The following is a 20,346-nucleotide window of genomic DNA, read 5'->3' as shown; positions in this document are numbered from 1 at the left end:
GCGCTCCCTCCCGCGGAGAGGGGAGGTGAGGGCTGAGACGTGACGGGGCTTTCTCCTCTCCCCGGGGGTCTCGGGGGCAGCGTCGCCCACAAGCCGCCCCTCTCTGCTCGATGGCCTGGATGGGGAGGGCGTCTAATTCCCTTTGGTAAGAGTTCTGACTAGTTGGGGCGGAGGCAGGGACTGCGGGGGCGAGGAGACGCGGCACGGCCCCGGGGCTGGGCCGCAGGCTGGCGCTTCCCCCGCCTCCAGGTGTATCGGTGCCGTTTGCCCGCTCTCCTTCGCTCCCCCGGGAGCCCTCCCTGGCCTTCGGCGGGGCTCCGGTCCCTGCTCGCGGGAGGCAGCGCTTTCCCCCTCGGCTCCTTCCTCGCCGGACGCCTGCGGCGAGCTGCGGTCGAGGGCGGCTGGCGTGCGTGCAGCCGCAGCCCCGCTGCCGGTAGCCGCGCTGGCCCCAGGCGAGGGCAGCCCGTTCCGCGGGCGGCGGCTGGAGCGCGGTGCCCGTACGTGCGCGGCTCCTCCGTGGCGCCTGGGGGGTTGGTGCCCGGCGCTGGTTCCCGGTAACGCCGGGGCTGCGAGCGGCAGCGTCCGGTTCCTCAGCGCCGGGGGCGGCGGTCCCGCCCCCTCGTGGGTGGGGACAGGGCGGGGCCGCTCCAGGCCCCGCCCCCGATGGCACCGCCCCGAGTCCCGCTGCGCCCCCATTGGCTGGGCGGGCTCCCGGAAGTGCCCCGCCACGTGTCGGGCTGAGCAGATGGCGGCGCCGCTGCGCGTGAGCGGCCGGCGGGCACCGGGGGGGCGGGCGGAGCCGGGGCCGGGATGGGGGGCGGGCGGGGCGGGCAGCACCGGGGCAGGGGGCGGGAGGGGGTGCGGATTAACGGGGCGGGCGGTGTGGGGTGCCGGGATGGGGGGCGGGGTGCCGGTGCCGGGATGGGGGGCGGGGGGCGGTGCCGGGGTGGGGGGCGGGCGGTGTGGGGTGCCGGGGTGGGGGGCGGGGTAACGGGGCGGGGTGCCGGTGCCGGGATGGGGGACGGGGCAACGGGGCGGGGTGCCGGTGCCGGGGTGGGGGGCGGGCGGTGTGGGGTGCCGGGATGGGGGGCGGGGTAACAGGGCGGGGTGCCGGTGCCGGGGTGGGGGGGCGGAGTAACGGGGCGGGGTGCCGGTGCCGGGGCGGGGGGCGGGCGGGCTTGGCTGGGGCCGGGGCGGGGTGCCGGTGCCGGGGCGGGGGGCGGGCGGGCTTGGCTGGGGCCGGGGCGGGCAGCACCGGGGCGGGGGGGGGGTGCGGGCGCGGTGCTGACCCCCTGGCGCAGGGCCGGCTGCGGGCGCTGGCGGCGGCGCTGGGCGGCTGCGGGCTGCTGCTGGGCTCGGCGCTGGCGGCGGGCGACGAGCGGCTCTACGCGGCGGCGGTGATGCCCGCGCTCCGCGCTCTTCCCCCCGAGGCCGCCCACGGCCTGGCCCTGCGCGCCGCCGCCTTCGGGCTGCTGCCCCCCGCCCGTCCCGACGGCCCGGCGCTGGTGCGGCTCTGGCGGGGGCGGCCGGGGGCGTTCAGGGGCCGGGGCGGGGGGGACGGCCGGGGGCGGCGGGAAGCGGGGCCCGGGGTGACGCCGGTCGTGCCGCGGCCCGTGGGGGCGATGAGCTCTGCCCGCCGGCGGAGGGGCCCGGCCGGGCTCCCGGGGCGGCCCGGGGTCCGGGAGATGGCCCAGCAGGAGCCGTGGGGCCCCGGGGCAGGCACCTGATGAGGAGGCCCTGCGGGGCAGCGGGAGGGGAGGGGGCTGCTCCCGGTGTCGGTGGGCTCTGGCCCTCCTGGCTCCCGGCTTCAGCGTGTGACCCTGCCCCGCAGGAGGTGCGAGTCCTCGGGCAGCGGTTCCGCAACCCGGTGGGCCTGGCAGCTGGCTTCGACAAACAGGGCGAGGCTGTGGACGGGCTGTACAAGATGGGGTTTGGCTTTGTGGAAGTAGGGACGGTGACGCCCCAGCCCCAGGAGGGGAACCCCAGACCCAGGGTCTTCCGGCTGGCGGAGGACGAGGCGGTCATTAACAGGTGGGACCCGAGGGCGGCCGCTCCACGGTGTCCTGCAGGCTGCCCCCCCGGAGGGAGGGCGTTCGCTTGGGTGGCCCCCGCTCTGTGCTGCGGTGGCTCTTGGGTTGGATGTGCTGAGCAGAGCTGCAGAGACCATCTGTCTCCCTCCTGTTTCTCCTGTGCCCTGCTGAGGGCTTGTGGACGCCAGCCCAGTCCTGAACCTCGTCTGTTCTGGTGCAGGTATGGATTCAACAGCCACGGCCACGCTGCGGTGGAGCGCAGGCTGCGGGCCCGCCAGGAGACGCAGCTCAGGCTCACTGGTGGTGAGACAAGCTTATGAGCCTTTGTTCTTGGGGTCTGCAGGGTGGGTTTGGGGGTCTCCCAGGTAGCTATAGGCCAGGAAAGGTGTGTAACACCAGCGTCCAGGTACGGGAGGGCCCTGGCCAGAGCAAGGTGCGTTCAAACAGCAGGAACCGTCTTGGGGGCTGTAGCCTCTCCCCCTTAGGGCTGTCACCAGGCACCTTTCTCCTGCTGTTTTCTCTGCGATAGAGGCTCCACTTGCTGCTTTGGGCAGGACGTGTCTGCTGAGAGCTGGGCAGTCCCCAAGGGCAGCCTCCGCCGGGTGGCCGGGCTGGAGGCTGTGGTGCTGGGAGGTGCTGGCCGGGGCGGCTGTGGTGATGCTGCTGTGGCTGCAAGACAGGCCCAGGCCCATCCCCGTGAAACACGCGGACTGCTTATCCCATCTTGATTTTAGCTGGTCCTGGGGCCTCCCTTGTCAGGTGCTCTGGCCCCTGGGCACTGCTTGGTCCCGCTGCCCTGGTTCAGCCGCATCTGTGTTCCAGCGGGGATGCCCCTTGGAGTCAACCTGGGCAAGAACAAGAGCTCTACCGATGCTGCGGCTGACTACGCGGCTGGGGTCCGGACGCTGGGCCCTTTGGCTGACTACCTGGTTGTGAACGTGTCCAGCCCGAACACCCCAGGGCTGCGGGACCTGCAGGGCAAGGCTGAGCTGCGGGACCTGCTGACCAAGGTGGGTGACCCTCACAGCCATCCTGGACCACAGCTGCAAGCACTGGATCCATCCTGTCCCCTGGCAGCGCCTGCTCTGCTCCAACCAGTGGGTTTGCTCCAGCACAGGGAGGAGCGCGGTGGCTCCCCGGAGTGGTGTGCAGAGCCACCAGGTTGTCCCCTGCTCAGCTGCTGGCACGGGGTTCACCAGGGTGCTGTACTCCAGCAACAGGTGTGTGAGCAGTGAGGCATTGCCCTCCGCTCCGCTCCTGCAAGGGGGCGGCGAGCCACCCACCCCACGGCATCGGGCCTCACTGTGGTCCTGTGCCCCAGGGGTGCCCGTCTCATCGGCAGCGCCATGTGGGGAGAGCAGGGCCTGCCCCTGTGCTGCCTGTGGCGGTGGGTGCTGGAGGTCTGGGGCGGGAGGTTTCCCCACCACGCGCTGCTCTGTGTCCCCGCGCGCCCCACTGCAGGTGCTGGCGGAGAGGGACACGCTGCCCTGCGGGCGCAAGCCAGCCGTGCTGGTGAAGATTGCCCCTGACCTCACGGCGCAGGACAAGCAGGACATCGCTAGCGTCATCTGCGAGGTGAGGAGGTGGGAAGGGGAGGCTGGTGAGGAGTGGGCTGGGGTGCTCGTGGCAAGTCACCTCTCTGAAGGGACAGGCGGCCCTGCAGCTCTCTGGCTGCCATAGGGATGGTGTCCTGGGTAGCTCTGAGTCCGTGAGGGCCTGTGTGTGTCACCCAGGCCTTGGGGACAGTCCAGGCAGCGAGGGGCAGCTGCTTTGTCCCCGGGCATGTGGCAGGGGCACTTGCTGGCGGGTCCTGGCCTGGCAGCCTGGGGATGAGAGTTGGGGGCTGGTCATGGCAGCTGCGTCCTCCTGCTGCTGCCCCCCTCAGCTAGGTGTGGACGGGCTGATTGTCAGCAACACCACCGTGAGCCGCCCCAGCAGCCTACAGAGCAGGCAGCGCGCAGAGCCCGGGGGCCTCAGCGGGAAGCCCCTGCGGGAGCTCTCCACGCGGACCATCAGGGAGATGTACTCCCTCACCCGAGGTAGGGGCAGAGCAGGGCTTGGGGGCGTGCGCTGGCATCGCCCGTGCTGTCCTGACCCTGCACCTGCCCGCAGGCCGCGTGCCCATCATCGGGGTGGGTGGGGTGAGCAGCGGGCGCGATGCCCTGGAGAAGATCCGCGCTGGAGCCTCACTTGTGCAGATGTACACGGCACTTGTGTACCACGGGCCGCCGGTGGTGGGGGCAGTGAAGCGGGAACTGGAGGAGCTGCTGAGGTGAGTGAGGGGCCAGGCACCTCCCCAGAGAGCCCCTGGGTCTGGGGTGGCTCTGGGCAGCCGCGTGCTGGTGCACAAGCGGTGGTACCGTGGTGCCGAGCTGCAGTGCCAGGTCGGCCCAGCCATCAGACGCTGTCCCTGGTTAGGGAGCAGGGCTTCAAGAACGTCATGGAGGCGGTTGGAGCAGATCACCGTTGCTGACATGCTGCAGAACAACGGTCTAGCCGGGAGGAGCTGTGGCCAAGCAGGGACAGGCCTGAGAAGGATCAGTGATGGGTGACACTCGGGCTGCACTGGTGGGGAGCAGGGGAGGGAGCCTCCACACCGGTGCCCCTGTCCAGGGGCATATTTTGGCTTTCCTGTGGGTTGGGCTCCTCAGCGGAAAGCAGTGCAAGGTGAGGCTCTGCTGGGCGGTGAGGAAGGCCGCTCAGGGGACAGCCCTGCAGGCTGTAGGCAGTCCCGTGCCCTGGCTCCTGCTGCAGCGCTTCCCCGTGGAGGGCACACCTTCCCTGGTGTTGCTGCCCAGAGCCGGGGGCCAAGCAGTGTATTGGGTGTCCCTTCTGCCAGGGACCCCGCAGCCCCTGCTGCCTGGTCTGGCTGGTGCCCTGTCCTCCTGCGCTGCAGCCTCCGCAGGAGGCTCTGCCCTCCCTGCCCTCCTCCCCTCTGCATGCAGTCCCGTAAGAAACCTGCACGCCCTGGGTCCTGCCCGAGTGTCAATAAATGTCTGGCTCACCTGGTCCTGTGTGCTGCTCTGGGAACACCCCTTGGGGCGGAGGGACGCAGCCTGACGACTCAGCCGAGCGGGATCAGCTCTTTGCGTTGTTCCCGGTCAGCGCATTTTTTCCTGGTGGTAGAAGCTGCAGGGTAGTGGGCTCTGGGAGGGATCCCTGCAAAGCTCACCAGGGCTCCCCTTGCAGAGACCTCTGCCTGAGGCTGGGCCCTTGGGAGGTGCTGGGCACCGTTTCTTCCCTTCGTTGCCTGTATGTGGATGTTTGGAGGCAGCTGTGGTTATGCCATCACTTGTTACAGAAAAGCCCTGTTTGTTCGCGCTTCTGGAGGCTGCCGGTTTTGTCTTTGGCGCCTCTGGCGTTGGCTGCTGCTTTACCCTGGCCTCCCTGCGGTCGTCTCAGGCCTTTCTTGAGCAACACGGCTTGACCTGGACACCGTGTTCCCTCTGCAGCCTCTCGCAATCCACCCTGTAGCGCAGGATTGCATCACAGCATTTCACTAAACCTGTTTACAGGAGGAGCAGGACTGCTGACCCCGCTCTCAGTGGCCCTCGGCTCGCATCAGGGCTGTCACCAACCTGCTCTCCCGCTTCTGCAGCCTTCTGCACCAGCTTCTCTGTGTCCTAGAGTCTCTGCTTCGGACAGGTGGTGCTTATAGCTGCTCTAACAGGGAGGTGGCCTGGTCCATTGGCCAAGGTTTTGATGTGCTTCCTCTGGAGAGGGCCTGGGAGGCGCCTGCTCTCCCAGTCTGAAGGCGGCTGTCGCGCCTGTGGGAGCGTGAGCTTGAGTTTCACTGTGTCCCACGGCACTCTTGTGCTCTGCAGCTGATTCACAACTGTGGCTCGGAGACATTCAGTGCCTTGCACTGCCACAGCAGTCACTGGCGGCGTTGGCCTCGAGCATGGCCCTGTGCCGCTGTCGCCCGGTGCGTGGGCTGCGCTCCGTGCCCACGGGCGGGCTGGGGCAGCTTCCCCCACCTTCCCGCAGGCAGTCCCTTTGTCCGAGCTAACCTTGAGGCTGCTGAGTGGGCACCATGGCACAGTCGTGTGTTGCTGTTCTCCCCCTGCAAGTCTCCTGCGGAGGGACAAGCCTGCTGCAGTGGGACAGTGCTATCTAAGCCTGCTATCATCAAACGCCACGGCACCTTTCTAAGTGCTGGCGTGGTTCATGGAGTGGAGCCGCCAAGCCCTGATGTGTCCTGTGCTGGACCCTAGCCTTCTGTGTGCCAAGTGTGGTTGCATGAGTATGACTGGTGCTGGGCCAGAGATCTCAAGCCCTGCATTATTTAGGGGGACAGGGCCCCATGAGATGGGAAGAAGCTGGCACAGGATGGGAAAGCCCTCTTCTGCAGTGTCTGGGACCAGAGACAGATGTCCCTCCTGAGCCTGAAGGAGCAGAGCGTCCGAGGGGCACTGGTGAGACCCCCAGCAGGCCAGGCTTCAATGGCTCAGGGCTGGGACTGGCCCCACATGCTCCAGACGGTTTTGGGGTGGCCCCACTGCAACAGTGGCACCCCGGGATAGGTAAGAGAGCGGGTGCCTGTCCCGTCCCCTCTGTGCTGCCCCTTGGTTGTGCTCCTGCTGGAAGCAGACTCCGCTCGTCAGAGCAGGCTGATGTGCTCTGCCCCGTGCCCTTGCTGCTGGCCGGCCACATCCAGCTGGGCACTGGCCAGCGATTGCTGCTGCGAGTTCCTGTAAGGCTGGGCTGGGCCCTTGCCTCTGCTGACAAACAACCTGCACCCGAGGGGCCAGGGGCTGCCAGGACGTGGGGCTGGAGCCTGCTGAGCGGGAAGGGGTGGGTGGGTGCTTCTGGGAAGTGGTCGGCTTGGCCGCGGTCCCTTGGAGCCTGCAGCGAGCTGGCATGGGACGTGCTGCATCCCTCGGCCAGCTGGGCTGGCGCTGCCCGGGCGCTGGCTGCACTGAGCCCCGCTGCACCCCAGCTTTGTGGGGTGGCTGAGAGGGTGCACTCCGGCTGTGGGCAGAGACAGGCACAGGATGGGATGGCATTCAGCTTCTGTGCCCCGGCTTCACCTGCCAGCGCTGGGGCGGCTGCCTGCACCCTGCAGGCTGCGGGTGCCCCCACAGGGACCGCTCTAGGTGGTGGCACAGGGCAGTTTTGCAGGGGGCAGGGGCTGGCTCTGCTTTCTGTGAACCTCAGCTGGTGTCACAGCGCCAGGGCACCAGCATCTGCAGCCAGATCCCTCCCTGCATATTTGTAGCTGCAAAATCCCGGAAACTCTTGGCACGCTGGCTTCCCGTGGGGGCTTGGCAAGCTTCCCGGGAGCCTCTGCCAGGCCGGCTGGGAGCCAGGTGGGGCTTTTTAGGCTCCTCCTGCTGGGAAAGGTGCTGGCTGCGTATGGCAGGGTCAGGAGGTCTGGAGCACACGGGGCTGCACCAGGGCGAGGGAGGTGGCAATAAAAGGGATGAGGAGGGAGCCCTGAACAGCATCGACCTGCAGAAGGAGGCTGCTGTGAGGAGAAGGAGCTATGAGCATGGGGTGAGAGATGCTGATGTGTCCCTGCGTGTGCTTGGTGCTGAGTCTGTCCTGCTCCCCTGGCTGAGGACCTGGCCCTGCTGTGGGCTGTGGCAGGACCCACGCTGGGCCCAGAAGCACTCCGGGTCCCAACGCTGCAGCCTCGTCCTCCACAGCAGCGGGGTCCAGGTCTGGCCCAGGCGACTTCTCCAGGCTGTCTGATGGGCAGCCCGGGGGGTGCAGGGTCGGCCCCCTGCCCTCTCGGGGAGGGAGCCCTCGGGACAGGGCATGAGCCTGGCCAGGGCATTGGTCCTGGTGGAGCCCACAGGCTGGGAGCAGTGGGGTAGGAGCCCTCTCCTGAGCGTGCCCTCTCTTCCCTGCAGACCTGCAGTGCTGCTGATTGCTGGCCTGGCCTGGACCGTGCTGGAGACTGCAACTGCCACCGGTACCTTCCAGGGCAAGGGTGGGAGCACTGGGGCGCGGAGGAAGCCGGGGCAGCTTGGCAGGGAGCAGGGGTGGGGCCGGGAAGATGGGACTGGGGAGGGACCCGCTGCAGGTGGGGGCGATGTCCTGGGCTGGGTCCTTGGGGCCAGCTGAGCATCCTCTGCCTGCAGAGTGGAGCTGCGCAAAGCCTGCGGAGATCGAACATGGCTACGTGGAGCACCTGATCAAGTACCGCTGCGACCCGTACTACCAGCTGCGCGGCTCTGGTGATGGTGAGGCACACAGCATGCACACAGCACCCAGGAACGGGGCTTGCCCCTGGGTGCAGGGGATGCATGGGGCTGCCCCAATGCCGGATGATGCAGCCCCCCCCCGCCTTCCTGGGGGTATGAGTAGCCACCCCCACTCCCCCAAGCCCTGGGGAGGCAGAAGTAACTCTGCGCCTCGCTGGCTGCGGGGCCCTTTCCCTGCCTTGCAGGGCAGCATGCTGACTCTGGTTTCCCTCCAAAGGCACGTACAGGTGTGACGAGGATCACGCGTGGGTGAGCCCTGAAGCTGGCAAGGAGGTGCCTGTCTGCGAGCCAGGTGAGAGCAGAGCAGCAGGGGTCGGGGCTGCGAGGGGCAGGGTGGGCGGGGGGCTGTGAGCAGTCTGTCTGTCTGTCTGACAGGCTGCGGGGACTGCTCGCAACCCCCATCTTCAGTGCTGCTCCCTGGGGCTGCTGTGGCCAGGAGGCAGCTGGCGACTGCTGGCCTCAGGGCTCACCAGGGCCTGCTCTGCCCTACGCAGTGTGCGGGAAGCCGAAGAACCCCCCCAGGCAGATGCAGCGCATCATCGGGGGCCTGCTGGCTAGGAAGGGCAGCTTCCCTTGGCAGGGCCGGCTGGTGACTCGCCACAACCTCACCGTGGGGGCCACGCTCATTAGCGACCAGTGGCTGCTGACCACGGGCAGGAACGTCTACTTGAACCACAGTGAGAACACCAAGCCGGAGGAGATCGCTCCTACGCTGCAGCTCTTCCTGGGCAGCCAGAAGCAGCCTGCCTTGGGCATCGAGCGCGTGGTGCTGCACCCCGACTACCCAGAGGCTGTGGATCTGGCCCTGCTGAAGCTCAAGCAGAAGGTGCTCCTCGGAGAGGAGGTGATGCCTATCTGCCTGCCCCAGAAGGACTACGTGCGCCCGGGGCGGGTGGGTTATGTCTCAGGCTGGGGCCGCGGTGCCACCTTTGCCTTTTCCGACATGATGAAGTACGTCATGCTGCCGGTGGCAGAGGCTGAGACGTGCAGGCAGTACTATGAGGCGCGGAACGCGTCCTACTGGGTCCAGCCCATCCTCAGCAATGTCACCTTCTGCGTGGGCATGAGTGAGCTGCGGGAGGACACGTGCTACGGGGACGCTGGCGGCGCCTTCGCCGTGCAGGACCCCGGCGATGACACCTGGTATGCAGCCGGCATCCTCAGCTACGACAAGACTTGCACGGCCGCCAAGTACGGCGTGTACGTGGACGTGCAGCGCGTCCTGGCCTGGGTCAAGGAGACGATGGCGGCCGGCTGAGGCGGGGCCATGGGGAATAAAACTGCCCTACGCCCGGCTGCAGGCTCTGTCTGTCCGTCCGTCCGTCCCTGCGGGGGGGTGAGCGCGTGCGCGCGCCTGCCGCCGGTGGGGCGGTGCCCGTGGCTCCGGGTGGAGGCCCTGCAGGGCTTCCCGGGGGGGGGGGGGCTGGCGGCAGGGGCTGCCGGGGGCCCCGTGGTGCTCCCCCCTTCCGCCGCCCGCGGGGCGGCCCCGGGGCGGCCTGTCCCGTCCCGTCCCGTCCCGTTGTCCCGTCCCTGCCCGCCCCCCGCCGCCGCAGCTCTCCTCCGGCCGCGCCCTCCGCGCCGGAAGCCCTCCCGCGGCCACGTGACCTAACACGCTTTCCCCACGCCGGAAGTCCGCCATGGACCTGGCAGCACGTCTTGTCTAGCGGTCGTTGGACTCTGTGGTGGCTGCCACTCCTATAGGCTCTGGCCGCTATGTCTATGGTGCAAGTGGGCTAGAGCGGCTCCTCTCGCGGAGCACTGTGGGGCGGCTATGGCGGCGTTCAGGGAGCCGGTTTACGGTTGCTGAGACAACTGCAAGCAGGTGGGGGGCGGCGGGGCCGAGGGCCGGCGGCAGCGCTCCGGTACCGGCCCTCCCGCTGACCTGTGCCCCGCAGGCCCCATGGGAGCCCGCCGCGGCCCGGCCGCCCGGCCCCGCGCGGCGTGGTAGCAGCCGTCGGCGGCGATGGCCGAGGCGAGCGAGGAGTCGCTGCACCGGCTGGCGGGGACGAGCCCGGACGCCGAGGCCGGCGGGCTGGTCCTGCGCAGGCGGAGCGCCGCCGCCGAGCAGCACGTCTTCAAGGCGCCGGCACCGCGGTCCTCCTTGCTGGGCCTGGACGTGTTGGCGGCCCAGAAGCGGCGGGAGCGTGAGGAGGAGGCGGCCGGTGGAAAGCGGTCCCGGGTCTCCTCCTACAAAGACTGGGAAGAGGGCCGTGACGAGGCCGGCAGCCCCGAGGAGGAGGAGGAGGAGGAGGAGGAGGACAGCGGCCGGAGCAGCCGGAGCGCTCGCAAGGACAGGTGGGGGCTGCTCGGGGGTTCCTGGTGCTAGCGGTGGTACCGGGTGCTTTACAGCCCTTGGGTCCCTGCCGGCGGCAGCGAGCGCTGTCAGCGTCTGCGGGGGCTGCGCCCTCCTGTGTGCGGGGAGGTCGTGAGAGCTCCTCGGCGGAGGACTGTGGGGCACCTCTGCACCCGAGGAGGTCTGGAGAAGCTCTTTCACTGGTTCCTTCCCTGAGGCGTTACGGGCAGGAATGCTTTTGGATGCCGTTAGGCCTGCAAGCACCAGTCATCCTGGTCGTGAGACTGTCTGCTTCCGCATGCCTGGAGGCAGTGGCCTGCTCAGAACTGCACGTGTCTGAGAGCATCGGCAGGCTTGGTGGGCTGTTAGCAAAGGATGGAAAGAGCGCTTTTAGCCATAAGCTTCTGCTATAGCAGAGGTTAGAACTAGAGTTGTGTGAGATAAGTCAAAGGCCAGTTGTTCCTCAGCACTGTTGAGCTTTTCTTCTCTCTGCTCTGCCTTTCCAGGCATTACCGTTCCGTCCATGTGGAAACACCTTCCTACACAGGGGGTGTCAGCGAGGAGTTTTGGGAACGCAGCCGGCAGCGGGAAAGGGAGCGTCGGGAACATGGAGTCTTTGCGTCCTCCAAGGAGGAGAAGGAACGAAAGAAGGAACGCAGTAGGGATCGGGACCATGATCGTAAACGGGACCGTGGTAACTGCTCAGAGACCTTTGTGACCCTTCCTGGTTAGGGTTTGGGCTTGTCCCTCAGCCTGTTTGTAGTCCTTAGCTAATGTTTGGGGTGTTTTCTGCAGCAGACTTGGGAAGCCTGTTTGTGCACTGGGCATCTGATCCTACTTTCTTTTCGCAGAGGAGCGGGACAGAAGTCGTCACAGCAGCAGATCAGAAAGAGATGGCTCATCGGAGCGGAGCAGCAGGAGGAGTGAACCGGAGAGTCCCAGACATCGGCCCAAAGGTAGGATTGGGACCTGGTAGAGTTCTCGTGTAAGGCCTAACAGGGAGGGGCTTGGGTTTTTTTTCTTTGTTTCCTGCTGTTTTTGTCAGGACAAGAGTGGGTAGAACAGCCTGTATCTTCTAACATTTGCGGCTAGGGCAAGCATAAAACTCCTAGCTCGACCTGGGTCTGGGAGCAATCTGCCAGGTGTGTGCGTGAAAATCTGGCTGATCTCTGCGCAGTGGGGTCTGTTCTGGGTCTACGTGATAGAAATGTGATCCTTTGGCAATTTTCCTTGGAATTGCTGGGCCAGCCCCTTCTTTTAGAGGGAGGGCAAATGGGTACCTTCTCTCAGTGTTCCTTGCTAGAAGGTGTAAGGTGGCTCCAGGTGCCTGGGGTCGCTGTTTGAACATCAGGTGTCAAACCCCATCTCCCCTGCTAGATGCGGCCACGCCGTCTCGCTCCAGCTGGGAGGAAGATGATAGTGGCTTCAGCAGTGCCCGCCGCTCTCAGTGGGAATCTCCCTCACCTGTGCCTTCTTATCGAGACTCAGAGCGCAGCCACCGGGCATCATCACTGCGGGACACGGACCGGAGAGACCGGGACAGGTATCCGTGCCTGGGGCTGCGGCTATGAGCTGCCGAGCTGCAGAAAGGGGAGGGTGTGCGTAAGAGCAGCGCCTGGCTGCGGGCACCAATTCCTCCCTTGTGCTGTTTTTTCAGGTCTGTGAGGAGCAGGTACTCAGATAAGACGCCATTGCCCACCCCGTCATACAAATACAACGAGTGGGCTGATGACCGGAGACACCTGGGGGCCACGCCGCGGCTGTCCAGAGGGAGAGGTGAGGAGCCTGGGCTGAGCTGCCTGGGCTGGGCAGCGGCAGGATCCCTTTCCCCTGCGCAGCACAAGGTCCGGGCTCTGGGATTTCCTCCCGCACTGACCAGCTCACCCCCTGCAGGGCGGCGTGCGGATGGGGAGGAGGGCATTGCCTTTGAGACGGAGGAGGAGCGGCAGCAGTGGGAGGACGACCAGCGGGTGAGAGCCCGAAGGCAGGCGAGGAGCAGGGTGGACAGCGGGCTGGGGGCTGCCGGGCTGGGCTGGCTGGCGGGAGCGGCGGGAGGGCCCGGCCCGGGAGTGTCTCTGTGGGCGCGCGCGCTGCAGGGGGCTGCCCGGCCCGGCCTGCGGGGCCAGCGGAGCTCAGGGCCGCACCTCTCCCCTCTCAGCAAGCTGACCGGGACTGGTACATGATGGACGAGGGCTACGACGAGTTTCACAACCCCTTGGCCTACTCCTCTGAGGAATACGTGAAGAAGCGGGAGCAGCACTTGCACAAGCAGAGGCAGAAGCGCATCTCGGCACAGCGGCGGCAGATCAATGAGGTAGGGACGAGACGTGGAGTCAGCTGCTCTGAACGTGTGGGTGCTGCTTGTTTTGCTGCCCCTTGAGAGACCTGCTTGCTGGCCATGAAGACTGAGCCCTTGCTCTCGGGTGGAGAAGGACAGTCTGTGTCCTGGCCCAGGCTGAACGAGGGCTCACAGGGAAACTATTGTTAAGTTCCCCCAGAAAGCGCAGCCCCGCGTCTCCTGCATGAGGCAGAATTTGCAATCATAGTGACTGTGGTGGATTGCAGTGTCCAGGGCAGCAGGAATGCAGAGAGCTATGCTCCTACTATTCTGGGGTGTGAGTTACATTACTAGGGTTATCTACCGTTGGCCCAGTGGACGCTGGGGGCTGCTGCCCTCAGTGCATGAGCAGGATTATGTCCAGACTTCCTGGCGTATTCTGAGTATGGCAGGAGCCTTGTGGACAATCTCTGTCCTGCATTTCCTTGGAGACAGTCCTGTTGACCGTGTGCTTCATATGGCCACTCTGTTTCCTGTACCCTGCTGCTCCCAGTTACTCTTTCTTCCCTAGCGCTTACTTTCAGGCTCCCTAGGCTGGAACCATCAGTTTCATCCTATTGTCGGCACGGGGCCCAGACCTGACCTCAGTGTTCTGGTGTGATCTCTCGGGCTTTCTGTGGGGCTTCTGTGTATTTTCTGGTGTGTTGTTTTCTGCAGGATAACGAGCGCTGGGAGACGAATCGCATGCTGACCAGCGGTGTGGTTCATCGGATTGAAGTGGACGAAGATTTTGAGGAGGATAACTCTGCTAAAGTACATCTGTTGGTGCACAACCTAGTGCCCCCTTTCCTAGATGGACGGATTGTCTTCACCAAGCAGGTAGAGACTGTGGCCGAAGGCGCTGATGGCAGGGAGCCCCGCAAGCGTGAGCTCTCTGTACTGAAGCAACACCTCTTTTCTCTAGCCAGAGCCAGTCATCCCTGTCAAGGATGCCACCTCGGATTTGGCCATCATAGCCCGGAAAGGCAGCCAATTGGTGCGCAAGCACAGGGAGCAAAAGGAGCGTAAGAGGGTATGCTGTGACCTTTTGGCTTACTGCCCTGCTGTACGCGTTTTGTAGTGCCTCACAGCCTTTGTCTGGGCTTTGCAGAATACAGGGTTTGGTGGCAATGACGATAAGGAGTTCGTACTTTTATGAGCTGGGATATCCTGCCAGCCCAGCTCATTGCATTGTCTCATAAGCAGCTGCTGTGATGTGATTTCCTGAGGCGCTGCCTGGGACATGAATTCCTGTGCACTTGTGCGCAGGAGTCTGATCCAAAGGACATTTGGATCATGAGAGAAGAGAGCAGGCGGAAGAACGGAAGGTAGCTTAGGGACAGGCAACAGTCAGTATGGCAGCAGGATATATCTTGTCGTGTCTCAGCAGAAGAGTTGTGAGGAGGAGGATGTAGTAAGGTAGCATATTATTTTTTGGGGGTGTTTTCTAGGGACTTTCTCTAAAGCTTATGTGATAGCTGTGGGGAAAGCACAGGTGTGTTCCTTGTAAGTTGAAATGGAGCTGGATTTGAGCTACGTATACTATGAGTGGAATGGAGGTGGAAGCTAAACTGTTATCAGAGGTGAGAGCAAACAGGAAGGTGGGAGAGAGTCCTGTGAGCACCTGTCAAGAGCAGGAAGATTATCTCTGGTTCAAATTTGTGTAGCTTTAAGTTCGAATTTAATGGATGGGTCAGCAGCTAGAACCATTTTCTTAGGAGATGGTTGGTCATCTTGTGCCTGAAGTCTCTCTATCCAGACCCGTGTCTAAAAGCTCTGTTCCAGTTCACTTGGAAGAGGGGGACTGGGGGTGTGCGTTCTGCATTGGAGCATTGGGGAATTGTGGGGCTGATATGGTTTCCTAGTCTTACGAGTAAGATTGGAGAAGAATGATTTGTCAGTGCTTGCTGTGGCAAAGTTACGCTGCTCTCTGTCCTTCCAGGCTCAGCATAAGCACTGGGAGCTGGCAGGCACAAAACTGGGAGACATTATGGGGATCAAGAAAGAGGAAGAGAAGGACGAGATGGTGACAGAAGATGGCAAAGTGGATTACAGGTAGGAGCTTGCTTTGAATTACTCCTGCTCAGCCGGTGACGGGGGCTGTAGGCATAGCAAAGTGTGTGGAGAGGCAGTTTCAGGACTTCTGGTGTTTCCTTAGGACTGAACAGAAGTTTGCCGAACACATGAAAGAAAAAAGTGAAGCCAGCAGTGAGTTCGCCAAGAAGAAATCAATCCTGGAGCAGAGACAATATCTGCCCATCTTTGCTGTGCAGCAGGAGCTGCTCTCCATCCTCAGGTATGGCTGCTAGGGAGCTGGTTGTAGAGCATCCCCGGGGCATTGGCCTACATCTCAGGAACACAAGTGAGAGATTCTCCTAGATACATGGCCTATTTGGAAGCCATACCCTCAGGAAACAAAGCCCACTGCTTTGTGTGGTTGGTGGCAGCTCTCCCGCCAGAGTAGGATGACGCTTGGGTGGCCAGCCAGGGCTGTGAGCGCAAAAGCCCTTCTTTGTGGTGGATGAAGAAATACTTTTTCCCTTTCTTCAGAGACAACAGCATTGTGATTGTGGTGGGGGAGACGGGGAGTGGGAAGACGACTCAGCTGACACAGTACCTCCATGAGGATGGCTACACAGACTATGGCATGATCGGCTGCACTCAGCCCCGCCGAGTGGCGGCCATGTCAGTCGCAAAGCGGGTCAGTGAAGAGATGGGGGTGCGTCTGGGAGAGGAGGTGAGTCTGGCAGTGGGTGCAGGGGTGCAGCCTGATGACAGCGAGTGCATGGGGCTGTTGGAAGACTTGCTGATATCTCTGCCCTCCCAGGTGGGCTATGCCATCCGCTTCGAGGACTGCACGTCCGAGAACACAGTGATCAAATATATGACGGATGGGATCCTTCTTCGTGAGTCACTGCGAGAGGCTGACCTGGACAACTACAGCGCTATCATCATGGATGAGGCACATGAGCGCTCACTCAATACTGACGTGCTCTTTGGCCTGCTTCGGGAGGTGTGTGTGAGCCTGGACTAGAGGACAGCAGCAGAGGGCACATGAGCTGGTCTTAAAGCAGAGTATTGGCAGGGACAGCCCTTCTCTACCAGGTCTGGGAGAGGGAAGCAGAGCTGCCACATCTCTGTCTGCACTTGCTGCTCCAACATCCTGGTCTCTGGTTCTGGGCGGTTAAATCTCCCCTAGTGCCTAAGTGCTGCCAGAGGCTTGCTGGCTCACTGTCAAAAACTCGAGGTACAGCAATCTTTGCTGGCTTAAGGCTCCCTGGACCGAGGTCGGTGGGTCTTTTTAACTGCACAAATCACATAGCATCTGTGTTCCCTGGCATTAGTGGCCAGTGCCTCTAGAGTACCGCTGAAGCTCTGTCTTGTGCTGTTGTCTCGGTAATAATGGAAGCAGCCTGCAGCCATGGACAAATGCCCCTTCCTTATTGTTCCTTTCATCTGCTTTCTAGGTGGTGGCCCGACGCTCAGATCTGAAGCTTGTTGTCACCTCGGCCACCATGGATGCAGATAAGTTTGCCTCCTTCTTTGGGAACGTTCCTATTTTCCACATTCCTGGGCGCACTTTCCCTGTTGATATTCTTTTCAGCAAGGTATGGTCAACGTTGCAGAGGGAAGTCCTGTCGTGACAGGAGGGGGTTGTCACTTGGGTGTACTGTACTCTGTGGTGGACAGAAAAGATAGAGGAGGAGTAGCCGTGCTATGATGGAGTCTTGCACACAGGATGGGGCAGGTGACATTCTTGGCTTCTGTAACCTGGGCTGTGCCTTTCAGACCCCGCAAGAGGATTATGTGGAGGCTGCAGTGAAACAAGCCCTGCAGGTCCATTTGTCTGGTGCTCCCGGAGACATCCTCATCTTCATGCCTGGCCAGGAAGACATAGAGGTGAGCTGGAAGGGCAGGCATTGTCCTACCCCCTTGTTGTTTTAATCTTATGTTTACCCCCCTCTTTGTGTCTAGGTGACCTCAGAGCAAATTGTGGAGCACCTTGAGGAGCTGGAGAAGGCACCTGCTCTTGCTGTATTACCTATCTATTCTCAGCTACCGTCGGACTTGCAGGCCAAGATCTTCCAGAAGGTGCTGCTGTGTGCTCTGTGGTAGGAGTAGGGACAGGGGAAACTAGTGCAGGAAGGACTACTGAGCATGAGTGAGGGGTGCAGACACGCCTTTCGTATTGCATGTGGAGGGCGAGAAAAAGCATGTGCCCCCCTCAACTTCCTGAGAGTCACCCCTGTCCTTCTGGGTTCCGTATTGCTGCTCTGCACTCTTCCTCAGTGGCGCAGAGGCCCTTGCCCAGGGAGCTGACTGATGTGCGGTATGCTTGCAGGCTCCAGATGGGGTCAGGAAGTGCATTGTTGCCACTAACATTGCAGAGACCTCGCTGACAGTGGACGGCATCATGTTTGTGATTGACTCTGGCTACTGCAAGTTGAAGGTAAGCTAAGATTTCCTGTACTATTTATGTCTGTGATCTCTGGGGTTGGGTTGAGGGAGTTCTGTGGTAGTAACCCAGCCTTCCCCTTACTTCAGTCTCTTCTTGTGCCTTGCAGGTTTTCAACCCCCGTATAGGCATGGATGCGCTGCAGATCTACCCCATCAGTCAAGCCAATGCCAATCAGAGGGCAGGCCGAGCTGGCCGAACAGGCCCAGGCCACTGCTTCAGGTAGGTACATCACTGGTGTTCCTGTTCCTGTTGTATCTGCAGCTTGGCATCAGGTTATGTGTAGTTTTTTTCTCAATGGAGCTGTTTGTTATCTTGAGCTTCTGGGGGATGAGGGCAGTAGGCAGGCCTTGAGGACTTCTCTTTTGGACCCAGTGCCTCTGCAGAGGAAAGGATGTGCTCCAGTTTCTTCCCTTTCCCATCTTCACTTGTGGCTGTTCCGCCCTTGCTGCTGTCAGGAAAGCAGCCAAGCCGAAGGCAGCTTTCTCAAAGCTTTGCTTTGAGACTGGTCTGCGCCCAGGGGAGGACACTGCTTGAGAGGGGTGTACGCTGTACTGCAGCCCAGGCACCCTTACGTGCTGGGGAGGCCACACTTTGGCCAGGGTAGGAGGTTCCTCCCTGGGTCCTGCTGGCTGGCCTGGCTGAGAGCAGAGGCGCTGCCCCGTGCCGTGCCTGGGTTGGGCAAGGGCTGGTGAGTCAGTAAGGAACACGGTGGCCTGAACGGGAGGAGCATGCTCTTGGCATCTGTTCCCTAGGCTCTACACCCAGAGCGCCTACAAGAACGAGCTGCTGACCACCACGGTGCCCGAGATCCAGCGCACCAACCTCGCCAATGTAGTGCTTTTGCTCAAGTCCCTGGGTGTGCAGGACCTGCTGCAGTTCCACTTCATGGATCCGCCTCCCGAGGACAACATGCTGAACTCCATGTACCAGCTGTGGATCCTGGGGGCCCTGGATAACACAGGTATTGGCTGCTGGGGCAAGCTGTCAGCCCGTGGGACTGCGACCTGTCCAGCTGCTGATCCCTGTGCTGTTCCTACAGGTGGTCTGACCTCAACAGGACGTCTCATGGTGGAGTTCCCCCTGGATCCTGCGCTCTCCAAAATGCTCATTGTCTCCTGTGATATGGGTTGCAGCTCTGAGATCTTGCTCATTGTCTCCATGTTGTCTGTGCCTGCCATCTTTTATCGGCCTAAGGTACATGTTTGCTCTTTCGGCAGTTTGGGGCCTTCCCCTGCTCTTTGACTAACCTGTGCTCTTTGCTGACCCTTCAGGGCCGAGAGGAGGAGAGTGACCAAGTGCGGGAGAAATTTGCTGTTCCAGAGAGTGACCACTTGACTTATCTCAATGTTTACCTGCAGTGGAAGAACAACAGCTATTCTACGCTGTGGTGCAACCAGCACTTCATCCATGCCAAGGCCATGCGGAAGGTGAGGCTGTGGCAACGGGGCTGGGGGAGGGAGCCTTACACAGGAGAGGGATCCGACTGCTACACCCCTTTGCAGGTGCGGGAGGTGCGTGCCCAGCTCAAGGACATCATGGTGCAGCAGCGGATGAGCCTAGCGTCCTGTGGTACTGACTGGGACGTTGTCAGGAAGTGCATCTGTGCTGCGTATTTCCATCAAGCTGCAAAGCTGAAGGTGAGAGGTGTCTGTGCCAGTCTGGGGGCTGAGAGGCCCTGTCTGGGAACAGGTGGGCTAACCACACTTCTCTTTGCAGGGCATCGGCGAGTACGTGAACATCCGTACAGGCATGCCCTGCCACCTGCACCCCACAAGCTCCCTGTTCGGCATGGGCTACACACCGGACTACATTGTGTATCATGAGCTGGTCATGACCACCAAGGTGAGCTTGAGCTGAGGGCTAGCAAGAAGGGTGAGGAGTGCTCTGAGGGCGATGGGAGGGCTTTGCTGTGATACTAGGATCTGTCAGAAGGGCAGTCCTCAGCCTTTCTCATCTATACCAACTAGGCATGTCTGTGCCATCTGCAGAGTCCTGTTTGTCCCTTTCCCAATATTTTTCCCTGGCCTATGTGGGACATGTTTGAACCTCTTTGTGGTATCACCAAGTCCAGCCCATAGCAGCTTCTGATGCCAGGAGGAATTGTCTGGAAGGGGTATGGTCCCAGCCTGAGAAGTGCCACCAGCAAGTGGGGGAGGGAGGGAGCTTCCATGGCGCTGGAAATGGCGCCCAGGCCGTGAGAGTGCCATCCTGCTACCCTGGTCTTTCCTCCTGTCCCTGCAGGAATACATGCAGTGTGTCACTGCTGTGGATGGAGAGTGGCTGGCAGAGCTGGGCCCTATGTTCTACAGTATCAAACATGCTGGCAAGTCCCGCCAGGTGAGTCTCCTGTCCAGGACAAGCTGGCAGACAGCAGGCCCACTGCATGCCTGTTCTAGTGCAGTGTGTGTGTGCGTGTTTTGACATGAAGAGAACGGGCCTGTGGGCCTGCAGAGTCTGCTGCTGGCCAGCCCTCTGCCTGTCCCTGACCTGCTGCTGCCTTGCTGCAGGAGAACCGCCGCCGTGCCAAGGAGGAAGCGTCTGCCATGGAGGAAGAGATGGCTCTGGCTGAGGAGCAGCTGCGCGCCCGCCGGGAGGAGCAGGAGCGCCGTAACCCACTCGGCAGCGCGAGGTAGGTGCTGGCCCTGCCTGGCCATGGGTTGCCCACTTAAGAGTGGGAGTAGTGAGCTGTGTGGAGGATCCCAACTTCCCTGTGGGGGTTCTGGTGCAGGGAAAGGTTGCATCTTCCAATAATCGCCCTTGTCCTCTCCTGGCAGATCTACTAAGATCTACACCCCTGGGCGGAAGGAGCAGGGGGAGCCCCTGACGCCACGACGCACCCCAGCCCGCTTTGGCCTCTAAGGCGGCAGCGCCTGTTGCTTTGAGGCGTAAAGACTTCCAGGAGCAGCTGAGTCTTAGGAGAGTGGCCTGCTCCTCTGATCGCTGTACTCTGTGAAGCTCTCTACAGCTTGCAGCCCAGGAAGGCTTTGGTGCTTGGCACTAATTTTGCTACAGAACAGAAAGAATTTTATTTGTTCAAA

At 62.4% G+C, this 20,346-nt stretch overlaps 3 protein-coding genes across 6 annotated transcripts; all 3 read left to right on the top strand.

Annotated features, from left to right (window-relative positions):
* The first annotated feature begins 179 nt into the window (after positions 1 to 179).
* DHODH (dihydroorotate dehydrogenase (quinone)) lies at positions 180 to 5,039 on the top strand. Of its 3 annotated transcripts, none has more exons than XM_087740918.1 (9): positions 731 to 763; positions 1,302 to 1,505; positions 1,832 to 2,031; positions 2,251 to 2,333; positions 2,853 to 3,040; positions 3,492 to 3,605; positions 3,916 to 4,069; positions 4,143 to 4,302; positions 4,456 to 5,039. In XM_087740918.1, exons 1-9 carry the CDS (start codon positions 746 to 748, stop codon positions 4,580 to 4,582), a joined length of 1,248 nt encoding a protein of 415 aa, XP_087597044.1. In that variant the 5' UTR covers positions 731 to 745; the 3' UTR covers positions 4,583 to 5,039. The 3 variants fall into 3 exon arrangements, with proteins under 3 accessions (XP_087597046.1, XP_087597044.1, XP_087597045.1); XM_087740919.1 differs by having other exon boundaries at positions 4,449 to 5,039; XM_087740920.1 differs by lacking the exon at positions 1,302 to 1,505 and having other exon boundaries at positions 180 to 763.
* Positions 5,040 to 7,390: 2,351 nt separating this feature from the next.
* Positions 7,391 to 9,535, top strand: LOC104023554 (haptoglobin). Its single transcript, XM_009477390.2, has 5 exons — positions 7,391 to 7,526; positions 7,886 to 7,947; positions 8,117 to 8,218; positions 8,457 to 8,531; positions 8,734 to 9,535. The coding sequence occupies exons 1-5, from the start codon at positions 7,516 to 7,518 to the stop codon at positions 9,495 to 9,497; spliced, it is 1,014 nt and encodes a 337-aa protein (XP_009475665.1). The 5' UTR covers positions 7,391 to 7,515; the 3' UTR covers positions 9,498 to 9,535.
* Positions 9,536 to 9,857: 322 nt separating this feature from the next.
* DHX38 (DEAH-box helicase 38) lies at positions 9,858 to 20,346 on the top strand. 2 transcript variants are annotated; one of them, XM_087740904.1, is made up of 27 exons: positions 9,858 to 10,061; positions 10,135 to 10,534; positions 11,039 to 11,226; positions 11,384 to 11,488; positions 11,910 to 12,075; positions 12,190 to 12,308; positions 12,426 to 12,502; positions 12,691 to 12,846; positions 13,528 to 13,689; positions 13,775 to 13,882; positions 14,792 to 14,904; positions 15,008 to 15,145; positions 15,400 to 15,586; positions 15,677 to 15,862; positions 16,317 to 16,457; positions 16,639 to 16,749; positions 16,825 to 16,941; positions 17,192 to 17,299; positions 17,415 to 17,527; positions 18,061 to 18,269; positions 18,348 to 18,502; positions 18,580 to 18,735; positions 18,811 to 18,945; positions 19,025 to 19,150; positions 19,550 to 19,645; positions 19,816 to 19,937; positions 20,083 to 20,346. In XM_087740904.1, the coding sequence occupies exons 2-27, from the start codon at positions 10,203 to 10,205 to the stop codon at positions 20,165 to 20,167; spliced, it is 3,711 nt and encodes a 1,236-aa protein (XP_087597030.1). In that variant the 5' UTR covers positions 9,858 to 10,061; positions 10,135 to 10,202; the 3' UTR covers positions 20,168 to 20,346. The 2 variants fall into 2 exon arrangements, with proteins under 2 accessions (XP_087597030.1, XP_009475725.2); XM_009477450.2 differs by having other exon boundaries at positions 9,858 to 10,534.

Source organism: Nipponia nippon, unplaced genomic scaffold (assembly GCF_047370975.1).
Source record: "Nipponia nippon isolate SJK-2023a ecotype South Korea unplaced genomic scaffold, ASM4737097v1 scaffold_7, whole genome shotgun sequence".
Lineage (NCBI taxonomy): Eukaryota > Metazoa > Chordata > Aves > Pelecaniformes > Threskiornithidae > Nipponia > Nipponia nippon.
The sequence above is the reverse complement of the archived record's forward strand: the minus strand, read 5'-3'. Positions and strand labels throughout refer to the sequence as shown.